The sequence below is a fragment of the Sorex araneus genome, chromosome X (assembly GCF_027595985.1).
Source record: "Sorex araneus isolate mSorAra2 chromosome X, mSorAra2.pri, whole genome shotgun sequence".
NCBI classification, from domain to species: domain Eukaryota; kingdom Metazoa; phylum Chordata; class Mammalia; order Eulipotyphla; family Soricidae; genus Sorex; species Sorex araneus.
This window is the reverse complement of record NC_073313.1, coordinates 318,554,185-318,566,348: the sequence shown is the minus strand read 5'-3', so window position 1 is coordinate 318,566,348 and position 12,164 is coordinate 318,554,185. Positions and strand designations below refer to the sequence as shown.

At 42.6% G+C, this 12,164-nt stretch overlaps 1 protein-coding gene across 3 annotated transcripts in view; it reads left to right on the top strand.

Annotated features, from left to right (window-relative positions):
- Positions 1 to 293: 293 nt before the first annotated feature.
- RTN4 (reticulon 4) overlaps positions 294 to 12,164 on the top strand; it is a 63,104-nt gene continuing 51,233 nt past the window's right edge. Inside the window, exon 1 of one of the 3 annotated variants that reach the window (XM_055121949.1) lies at positions 294 to 1,071. In XM_055121949.1, the coding sequence (XP_054977924.1) occupies positions 510 to 1,071 (562 nt within the window). In that variant the 5' untranslated portion in view covers positions 294 to 509. The remainder of the gene's footprint in view (positions 1,072 to 12,164) is intronic. The other 2 variants (XM_055121951.1, XM_055121950.1) reach the window with 2 other exon arrangements.

Here is a 12,164-nt window from a genome sequence, read left to right as displayed (position 1 = left end):
ACGCCAGGCCAAGCCCCCGGAGACCCGCTTCAACCTAAAGGTAGAGGGTGGAGCCCCATTGCCAAGCCCCGCCCCATTAAAACCCATGACAGCCGATAGGAGAGCGGAAATTCAGTAAGCCCCACCTACATTTAAGTCTTTCCCTTTCGGTTGGTCAAACGGCTTGTCCATTGTCTGTATCCCACAACCGATTGGCTTTCTTCCTCCCGCGCCAGTCTGCCTCTCTCGGCCCGGGAGGGTGAGTCGCGCCAAACTGGGCGGAGAGTCGGCTGGCCTCTCCTTCTCTCGTCTGGGCGGCGGCGGCGGCAACTGGGGACGGGGCGGGTGGCGCATCACGGGCACGGAGGCAGGAGCAGCAGTCTCATTGTTCCGGGAGCCGTCGCCACTGCAGGTCCCTCGGCTCCGTTGGGCCGTGCCCACTCTCCGTCCTCCCCACCCCCCACAACCGTCCGCTACTCCGAGAAGCGTCCCCGGCGGCGGCAGCAGCTGCAGCAGCATCCCAGCCAGCCATGGAAGATCTGTTCCAGTCGCCCCTGGTCTCCTCCTCGTCCGCGGACAGCCCGCCCAGGCCGGAGCCCCCGTTCAAGTATCAGTTCGTGAAGGAGCCGGAGGACGAGGAGGAAGAGGAGGAAGATGAAGAAGACGAGGACGAAGACGAGGATCTGGAGGAGCTGGAGGTACTAGAGAGGAAGCCTGCCCCCGCGCTGTCGGCGGCCCCGGTGCCCACCGCCCCGCCTGTCGGGGCGCCCCTGCTGGACTTCGGCAATGACTTCGTGCCTCCCGCGCCCCGGGGGCCCCTGCCGGCCGCGCCCCCCGCCGCCCCCGAGCGGCAGCCGTCCTGGGACCCGAGCCCCGTGCCGTCGGCGGTGCCCGAGCCATCCCTGCCCGCCGCGGCCGCGGCCGCCAAGCTCGTCCCGGAGGACGACGAGCCCCCGGCCCGGCCGCCCCCACCGCCCCCTGCCGCCGTGAGCCCCCGAGCCGAGCCCGCGTGGACCCCGCCTGCCCCGGCCCCCGCCGCGCCCCCCTCCACCCCGGCCGCGCCCAAGCGCAAGGGCTCCTCCGGCTCCGTGGGTGAGTGCCGCGCCCCGCGCCCCTCCCTCTTTTGTGTGCGAGTCCCCGATGCTGCGGGCGGAGCCCCTCCTCGGCGCCGGGAGGAGGGGCGGGGTGGGGGCTTTGTTCGCGGACCTCGGGATCGAGGCGCCCCCCCTGGTGGGAGGCGCGGGGGAGCTGGGTGGGGCGCCGAGGAAACCCGAGTTTGTGCTTTATTGTCTGACTCGGCTCGGGGAGCACGTGCACCCCGCTGACCGCCCGGCTCCTCCTCGGCTCCCCCAGTGCCTAGGGGCGGAGGTGCGGGTCGAGGAGCCAGGATGGGGGGAGTCGTGGGGCTCACTCGGTGGCGGGACGAGGATGGAAAGGCCTTTGGCGCCCGAATCTTTTAGGTGAGGCTTTTGTCTTCCTCGCCCCTAGGAAAAGGCACCGTCCGCTTGCCTGCCCGTGGGGGGCCCTGCATTCGGCCCTCGCTCCCCCTCTTCACCCCATCCTTGGCTTGGTAGACCTCCTCCCCACTCCCCGTGCGTGATCGCCCTCCGCTCCCTTCCTCTTGGCTCGGGTCGGGGAGCTGGTCCAGTGGAAAACGGCCACAGTGACCGAGCTGCAGTGCGGGGACAGCGCCTCCAGTGGTGGAGCCCGGAGGGCTGGGAAGGAGCGTTCGGGCCACGTCCTGCCACCGCCCAGCTCATCCGGTTCGTGATGTGGCGACTCCCGCCAGCAGCAGGACCAGCCTCGGGAAAGCGGAGCCGGCCCGGCCCTGCGGTTCCCACCCAGCGCGGTGCCGCGGGGGTCTCGGTTGCTGCACCGCAGGAACTGCTGCTAGTGTGGAGAGAGGCTTCGTCTCTTAATGGATTAGGAGAAGGAACGGGCAAAATGGTTGACGTTCTTAGGGGAAACCTGTGGAATCTTTGTAGGAATAAGCCAGCGGCCCTAGCGATCCCGAGACTGACCGAGTCAGTCGCTTCTTACTAATACCGGTTAGAAATAGTATTTCTTATACGCTAGGCATGTTGAAGGTCGACAGTCAGGCTTGCGTAGGCCGTAGTTTTCAGATCGTTTAACGTTCGTCCTTTGTATACATGCCTTGTTGAATATTATTATTAAGAGCAGTATCGAATTGCCCTTTCATCTTGGAAAATTCTTTTGGAAGAGGAAAAAATTAATTTGTTAGGGATTGAGAATTCTCTATCTTAATAACCAGATTAACACATTATATGCTACTAGGAGGCAGTAATCGCGTAGGACACCATTGTATGAAAATTCAAGAATAAGAGAGAGTCATTGTCTGCAGAAAATTTTCATAGCTTAATAGTATTTTAGATATGGGGTTCACTTTCTAGTGATCCCAGATTTTTTTTTTCGATTCACCCCTTTTTCCAGTCAGAAAATAAGCCAATTGTTATGTTTCTTAGTAACATAGTAATTTTGATGTATTGCAAAACGTTATTCAGAACAGTCATTACCCTGAAGATATTAGAGGATGCTAATAAGTTTTTTCTTGTCCAAAAGGACACGTTTGTTAGAAACTATAATGAGCCTAAGAAAATAGAAAGTAAAAATTTTCAAATTGGAAAATTAATGACTATCAGAAGTTTACAACTTGTTATCTTGTTTTCCTGTAAGGGAACAAAGAGGCGTTTTGTTCTTCAAACATTAGGGATTCAGGAGATGACATTATTCTCCTAGAATTTTAATTTTCGGCATAGTAAGTTTGGATGGCAAAATAATATTGCCTACTCAGAATTTGATCTTTCATTAGTCCCCTAACTCTACTGATGATACCTCCTATCTGGAGACTTAGTTTCTTTAGAAATGCAGGAACATTGCATATAGTTAAAGCCATTAAGGTGAATTTAGATTTAGTACCATAGTACATTCAGTAGATTATTGATTACTAAAAGGCAGGCACTGTCCTGGGGCTTTGAGGATATAGCAATAATCAAGACATATGTACCTATCTCCCCTACACCCACCTCCTCCACCTTTCCCACCCCTTCCCTGCAGTACAGAAAAATGCATATAAATTAGGAATGCAGTAATGAAAAATAGGATGACAGCATGAAAACCAGAAACAAAAGATTATCAGAATGTCTGGAGCTTTTTTAGGTAGGGTGGCACTGAGGAAGGCCGAAATTTCTGAAGAGGGGAGATTTGAGCTGGAGAAAAAAAAAATTCACACAATTCCTAGTAATTTGTACAGTCCCTGAGGCAGGAGTGAGCTTTGTGTGCTTGAGAATATGAGTGAGAAATATAAAGGGAGAGGAGTGGAAGGTGAGGATGGAGAGGTGGGTCATACTTTTGTCTTTTGGAGCTTTAGTACATCATTGTAAAAGTTTGACTTTTTTAAATATGCTGTTTATTTTAGAAATGTGCTCCTTAAATAATTGGAATTTTAGAGCAAAGATAATTTTAAAGATCTAGAGGAACTGAAAGGATTGATATACCAGGGACAAAGGGAGTAAGAAATGTGTAGAGCATGGTTAGGAACCCAAGACTTAGGTGGTTATATTAGTGGGTGTGATAGATCCCTGAAACCTGTGTAATGAACAGGTTTATAATGCTTATACAAGTGAGTGCTATACTTGATTATCGCTATACTATTTACACTGTTTTTGAGTACATCGATCTCTGTCAGATGAATAGTTGTGATTTTGCTGTTTTCTGTTATTGCTGACGCATCCCCATTGAATGCAGTAGAAGTGAGACTGCATGGTAACCATTACTCACACTACAGAAAAACATTTGGGTAAAAGTTGGAAAGGTGGTTGATTTTATCTTTGAGATTATGTACAGGAAATACTGGAAGTCTTGGTAAGAGAAATAAGAATTAGAAGCAAATGGTATGCAGTCAGATAAAATATGTTTGCTTCTCGTTGTCCAAAATGGAACCCCATTGTCCAAAATGATTTTTAGCAACTTGCAATCTCTCTAAACTTAATTTTTTAAAGATAAAATCACAAATTTAACCTTAGCTAGATAGCTGGTTATGAAGCATACTATTTTGAAAGCATGCTTTTAGTGCCGTGTCACTGTAAACTTGGAAGACTGGATGTATTATTTAAAGCATTTTTGAAAGGAGTATATTATCTATTGTCCAGCAATTGGCACTGGTTTATGTGTACTTATTTCATAAAATAACTAAAAGCAACTTATTTTGGAAACATTGATGCAAAGCTCCAATATAAGTGGCAATTTTAAAGTACTCCCTAGCTCAGGATAAAAGTTTCAACCAAATGGGTATTTCTTGATTCCTTTCTGATTAGGTGGAAGTAAAGTTAAATCTATTCTTATAGCACATTCTTGGAGACGTTTTGTCCTGTTTCTAAATATAGTGCCTAGTGCCTACTGTCATCCTCTGAGGAATTCTAAGGGATGGGAATTGTAAGGGCAGAACCATAATTCAGCAGTGCTTAAATGGGTGAATGTGACCTTTGTGGCTAGCTAGTGGTGTAGGACATAGACATGCAAAATGGTGGAACCCAGTTTTATTGATGCAAAGGTCTTTTCAGACTGGTGGTTCCATCATTATTTTCTGTTCTAAAGAGAATTTGATAATTACTTTCTAAATTGCTGCTTGTTTTATTTCTTGGACTAGTGGTTATTTTAAGATTTTAGAATGTATGACATTCTATTCTTACCTCATCATGTATATCATACTATGATATACTACATAGATAATAGCTGTATGTTTACTCATATCTATTCTCTTCCAGTCTCTATGTACCTTGAGGAGAAAGGAGATATTTTATTTTTTCCTTTGAGGAAAAGGACTATATAACATTGTGTCTTCATTGCTGAGAACAGTGCCTTAGATGTGGTTAGCTACTCAAGATATTTGTTGAAGGAATACGATAGGGATAAATGTTGATCTTCCAATTCTGTATAGCTTTAGATGTACTATATATTTTTCCCATTAATAATCTCACTTTGGGAATATACCACAGATGAGTGAGATCATCTGGTATTTGTTCTCATTCTGTCTTACTTCACTTAACACAGTACTCTCCAGTTCCATCTAAGTTGTATCAGACAGCAAGATTCTACCCTTTCTTATAGCTGCATACTATTCCATTCTACATATATAACTTTATCTTTTTATCTGTCATTGAACATTTAAGTTGTTTCCATAGACTGACTATGTACATAATGTAACTCAGAGAGATCAAAGGAGCTGGTACACAAGTAGGGCAAAAATAGCCCTTCTAACTGTTGGTGCTAGGAAAAATAGATAGCCACATGCAAAGAAAATAAAACTGGATCCATAGCTCACACCACATACAAAAGTTAACTCAAAGTAAATTAAAGATCTCAAGATCAGAACAAAATTCCATAAAGTACACAGAGGAAAACATAGGCAAAACTACAGGATATAGACTGCAGGTGGGTTTTTAATGACTCAATATCTTTGGCAATGACACCAAAAAACCAAAAATAAACAAATGGGACTCCATCAGCCTAAAAAATGTTTGCATAGGCAAAAGGAAATTGGGCTAAAATGAAAAGACATTTAATGAATGGGAGAAAATATTTGCTCACCATACATGAGAAAAAAGGCTAATATCTAAACTATATAAAGTGTTCTCAAATATCAACAAAAAAACAGGAACCCCATCAAAAAATGGGGTGAGGAAATAAACAGATATTTCTGTTAAGAGAACATAGTCTGCTAATATACATATGAAAAAATGTTCATCACTTCTCATCAGGGAAATGCAAATCAAAATGACAATGAGATCCATCTCACACTATTGAGAATAGTATATATCCAAAGCCTGGTAAAAGTGTTGGTGGGGACATAGTGAAAAAGGAACCCTCATTCACTGTTGGTGGGAATGTCTTCTGACTCAGTCTCTGTGGAAGAGTGGAGACTTCTTCAAAAACTAAGAATAGAACTTTATTATCCTGTGATACTACTTCTGAGTATCTATTCCAACAATGCAAAAACATTCCGTTGAAAATATTTTTTAATATCTATATATGCTTTTTTCCTTACAGATTTGTAGGAGTTCTTTGTGTATTCTGAATACAAGTTCTTTTTCAGAGATAAGCTTTGTGAATGTATTCTCCTATTTTGTAGTTCACCTGTTAATTTTATTGTTTCTTTTTGTGAGAATAATTTTCTAATTTTGAAGGTTTTTATCATTTTTTTCTTTTATGACTAGTGCTCTCTGCTCGTATCCATCTCCAAGATTGTAAATATATTCTGTGTTTTTAATTTTTTAATTTTTATTTTTTTAATTTTATTTTATTGAATCACCATGTGGAAAATTACAATGCTTTCAGGCTTAAGTCTTAGTCATACAATGCTGAAACAACCATCCCTTCACCAGTGCCCATATCCCACCACCAAAGACAAAAAAAACAAACAAACCACAGTATACCTCCCATCCCGCCCACCCCCGCACCCCCCCTTGTAACTGATAAATTTCACTTTACTTTCTGTTTACTTTGGTTACATTCAATATTTCAACACAAACCTCACCATTATTATTAGGAGCACCCCACTAGAGTCAGACCTGTTGTGAAGAGAAATGAGATCGCGCGGCCGGAGTAGTGGCTGCGCGGTTTTGTATTTCTGTACTTTAACAACTAAGTCCAGGGAGATTTCTTCTGGATATTCGATCATTGCAACTTGTAAACCCCATCTGTGGTCGTCATAATATGGCGGTCCCCACGCCCTTCATCCCCGGGAAGGGACAGGCGAGAGAGAGAAATACCTTTCCCCTCCTGGGCGGGCATGGGGTCGAGGCTTAGTTCTCTGGCTGGAGACAATCTGTAAGTAGCTGCCCATGTTGAAGTTGGTTCAGCTGGGTCTGGATTCACACTCGTGCAGCTGTGGAGGGGCCGCTTGCGCGTGCAGCCCCCGGGGTCACATCTCGGCAGCTGTGGGAGGGGCTGGTGCCTCCCACCTTCCCAAGAGCACCCTCTATTCTGTGTTTTTTAGAAGCTTTATAGTTTTAGCTTTGTCAATTTTAAACCAGTGCTGTATTTTGCAGTAATTTTTGTTTATGGAAGTTACATGCCCACATTTATGTATTCTTTTTTATATAGATACTCAGTTGTCCCTGTAGAAATTTTCTTTTCTGAAACTCTCTAATTGCTTTGGTGTCTTTGATAAAAATTAGTCTACCATATAAGTATCTACTCAAATATGTCTATTTTAGTCTATTGATTATTTTTCTATCTCAATGTTTTCCAAAGTGGGAGATACTGGGGGCACCAGAGCAGTTGAAGGGAATGGTTGTAGCCTTAAGTGCAATTTGGAGATTCTTTCTCTTTAAAGATTTATTGGGGAGGAGGTGCACTGAGTGATTTGTTTTGTCTTCTGAAAAAGGGACAGTAGGCCAAACACATTTTACACTGGCCTATATAAAGCTGTTTTGATTATTACACTTTTACAGTAAGTTTGAAAATCAGTGAGTGTGACCATTCTGTTTCAGAATTATTTTCTATTTCTAGATACTTCATACTTCTGTATATATTAAAATCAGTTACTTAGTTTTACAGCATGCCTATTGAGAATCTGATTTGGGTTGCATTGAATTTTGAGACTAATACAAGAGAACTGAATACACAGTTTGAATTTTTTATCCTATAAGAAGCTAACAAGTTTGTCATAGACAGATGCCTGAGCCAGTGGCAAATAATGACTTTATTTAGAACCTAGGTTCTTTTGGAGGAGGGGTGGGGGATACTCACAGCATTGCTTTGGGGCTACTCATGACTCAGTGCTTGAGGATTGCTCCAGGGGCCTTCTGAATGGGCCTTCTGAATGCGGAACATGTGCTCAGCCTGTTGTATCTCTACAATTTCACATCTAACTTCTTAAACTGTAGCTAAAAAATTTTTGGTCTTAAATAAGTTTCTTGGAACTCAAGCCATAGTACAGTGGAAAAGGCATTTGCCTTGCATGAGGCCAACTCAGATTTGATCCCCAGCACTCCTATAGTCCCCAGAACCCCCATCAGGAGTGATCCCTGAGCACAGAATCAGGAATAAGTTTCTGAGCATTGCTGGGTGTAGCTTCAAAACAAAAAGTTTCATTGTGATTTGTTATCAGCAAATGTTTGATTTATGTACCTCTTTTATATACCTGGGGTTGCATGATTTTTTTTTCCTAGTGTAAAGAGGTTGTGAGTTTTTGATTTTTTTTTTTTAATAATGTAGGAGTACTGCTATTTATTCAGCCATTGATTAAGCTGATTGAATTGGGCATGAACTCCACATTACTTTTTTAAAAATTCTATTCTGAATGTTAACTTTATTATTTTATTATTTCCCCCCCTTTTTTTTGATTCACCGTGAGATATAGCTACAAAGCTTTCATTGTTTGAGTGGTCATATAATCATCAAAAATGGAAAGAAGATTGTTTTAGACAGGGTTTTCCAAAGTTGGTGATACAGACTCTTAAACAATTCAGAGCGTGGCAGTTGTTGGAGGTGTTTTCTATTTGCTCATATAAAGAGGTTAGATTTCTAGTCAGGGCACTGAGTGATTTTTTTTTTCCTTTTCTGAAAAGTGGGTGGTAGGCCAAATAAGTGTGGGTCCTTCTGGTCAGAGCAGTGATAATAGCTAGAATGGCAGCATTTTCTCGCACAAGTTCCCTGAGTCCCATTCCCCTAAGAGCAATTACACTTGCACTCACCGTAGATTGTTTTGCCGGAGAGGAACTCTGAGTGTAGAGGAACTGAATCCTATACTACCTAATAAGCATGCCTACCTGTTGCTAAAGACGAAAACTGTCCCAAGCTGTTTGCTTCATAAGTGTTTTTGAAAAGATAGTCAGGAGCCTGAGTAACCAGTGCGCAGTACCTCTGCGCAAGTTATACCAAAGTACTAGAAATTGGTAGCTTGCTTTTTCCCTGATACTAATATTTTTTTCCAGTTTACGAGCATGATATGTATGTATTAATCTCTGGTTTTGATTTTTTTTAATAATGTAGGAGTGCTGCTATTTATTCAGCCATTGATTAAGCGGATTGAATTAGGCATAACCTCCACATTACTTTTTTTTGAATTCTATTCTGAATGTTCACTTTATTATTTATTATTATTCCTCCCCCCTCTTTTTTTTTATTCACTGTGAGACACAGCTACAAAGCTTTCATGTTTGAGCTTCAGTCATATAATCATCAAGCACCAGTGCACACTTTCCACCACTCAAATCTCTAGTATTCCCCCACCTCCACCCTCGTTCCAACCCTTCCCCTGACTGTGTGGCAGACAATTTCCCCCATATTCTCTCTCTATGTTGGTTTCGTTTGATATTTCGACACCAGTCTCACCACCACTCAAACCTGCCGAAAAAGCAATGCTAGACGATTTGTTTTGTATTGCTTGTTATGAATAGAATATAATGTCCAGGAAATTCTGTGTTGTTCTCTTCTGGGAGCTTTAGTTTATAGTCTCTGGGTCTTGGCCATTGATGAAATTACATGGTGCTGGTGGCACTTTGTGGGTGTGACTGCCAGGCTACTGGAAAACTGGGGACCTGGGGGAAGGAAGCCCAGTTGATATCCAAGTGGGCTTGGAGATCTCGTCACGGGTTCCCGCATATCTGGGTTATCGTGATGGTCTGCTCTCTGGTGAGGTTCATCCCGTCTTGGGTGAGGCTCGTCTGAGCGTGTGGAGAGTGACCTTGCGATTGGTGGCAGTTGGGTTCTGGAGGTTTTTGGCTGCCAGGGTTCTGCTTGGGGCAGGGAGGGAAACTCAACCCATCCACCTCCAAGGTGCCCTGGTGAAGACAGCCTGGTGCGGGCCAGGGCATTCTGTGACACTCTTTTCCCAGAGCTTTAGTTTATAGTCTCTGGGTCTCGGCCATTGATGAAATTCCATGGTGCCAGGAGCAGTTTGTGTGTGACTGCCAAGCTACTGGAAAACTGGGGGCCTGGGAGGTGGAGGCCGCGTCCTGTTCCAAGCGAGCCTGGGGCTTAGAGTCATGGGTTCCCACCTGCCTCTGTGCTACAGGCCCAAACTGCATCTTTTGATCTCTTTTGAGATTTATGGGTCTCTGAAATAAGGCCAATAAATAAGCTTATATAGCTGAGCTGGAGGTGGTTTGTGGGTGTGTCTCCCACATACCTAACTTGGCCATTTAATTTCTTAGTAAGCTTGGCCCCAAGTTGCTGGGGTCTGGCCAAAGGCACAGCAGCAATTTTGGGGTATCTGGCATTCTGAAGGCACCATCAGGCTGCTGATGCACTTGCCCCACAGGTACAGATTTACCTGCTGGCAGCACCATACCCCCATGTTTTTGATTTTTGTTGATGGTAGTAATGATAATGAAAAATTTTTGGCTTCTATTTATTTTCAAAATTATAGAAACATGAGAAATTTTATATACTCTTCTTGTGTCTATTCTACATATTTTGTAAATTCGCTTATTGGCTCTTAAAGGAATTAGATGAACCATTAGGATTTTTAAATTATATAATCCTGCTTACAAGTTAAGAGTTTACATTTTTCTTTCAGCTCTTTACCTATAAATGTAATGATCATGCAAATAGATAACTTCCTTTATTCAGTATCTTGAGGAAATCAGTCTTTTGCTATTTAGTTTGATTTCTGTGTCATTCCTAGATATGAACTTTAGGCTGAGAAAGTTTCAGTTTCCAATTTGTTCAGAATTTTTATGAAATTAGTGTTGAATTTTTATCACATGCCTCATGGCCTTTATTGAGAGAATCATAAGACTTGTTTTTTTCAGTTGTTAATATTAGTCTGTTTCAATTTTAAATCTAAATGTTGACTCTGGAGCTGAAAAGATAGTACAGAAGTTCTTTTAGAACTTCCTTCTGTTTTACAGAGGTTACTAGTGATACCATCTGTTCTTGTAGTTTTCTTTTTGGAGAGCTTTAAATTCAAGTTTGCTATCTTTAAATGATATAGGGATAATAAGGCTTTCTGCTTGTGTCAAATTTGGAAATGTATGCCTGCCAAGGAATTTGTGTCTTTTGCCTTGATGAATGGATGTTAAGAGATTTATTCACGCTAAGTTGCCTGATTTATTAGCATACTTGTCCTTAATGTTGTCTTTTGTTTTTAGAATCGAATGATACTCCCTCTTATTCTAATAATTGTTTTTCTCTTAATTTCTTTTGGTCATTTTAAATATTATCAGTGATATCAAATGGTTTTTTTTTCCTGCCTTTGTCCTTTGTTTTTCTTTATATTATTTTCCTTTACTGTTTTCAACTTTTTTCTCATTTATTAATGTTAGAAACTTTAAGCTTTGAATTTTATTCTAAGCTTATGAAATTGCTGTTTCTATTGTAACTACTCATCTTTGTCCTTGTAATGCAAGATAAGCCATCAATAGTATATCACACAATGAACAAGGCTGCCATCCAATACAGTGTTTTCTTATAAGCCATATTTTGATGACTGTGGATCTAGAACAGTGGTTTTTAACTAGAAATTTTTGCTTTTCTGTAAAACAAGCAGGACATTTCTGTTATTGCTGCTTAACACCTAGTGCTTTTGGATAGTATTTTCAGAAATAATAACAGGTTTCCAAAGTAATATATTAGTATAAATCTATAATATAAATATTGTGTATCTATACACACACATACACAGACACAGACACACAATATTATGCCTTAGCAGCCTGCAGATGTTTCTCCTATTCTCGTGGGTCTACAGGTAAAGAAAACCACTAGTCTAGAGTATTTTGTAGGGTTATGGTATTTTTAGGCACACCTTTTCTTAGGTTTCATTTTTATGCTTAGGTGCTTAGCAAAAGTTCTTCACTGAGAACTTTTAGACTAATTGATTTCCTGAGATCCAGTCAGCTTTTGTTTTGTTTTGCTAATGTTTTGCCCACACCAGGGATGCTCAGGAGTTACTCCTGGCTCTGCACTGAGGAATCACTCCTGGCAGGGCCCAGGGGATGCTTTGGGGATGCCAGGCATTGAACCTGGGTGGGCTGTGAGCAAAGCAAGTGTCTACATGAAAGCTTATAACGATCTCAAGGTGATTCAATAAAAGTAAAAAACAAACAAAACAAAACCCCCAAAAAACAAGCTTCCTTCCTGTTGTGCTGTCGCTCCGGCCCCAGATGGACCATTCTGTTAGCTTTGGCTGAGTCTGTGCTCTGTATTTGAAACTTTCC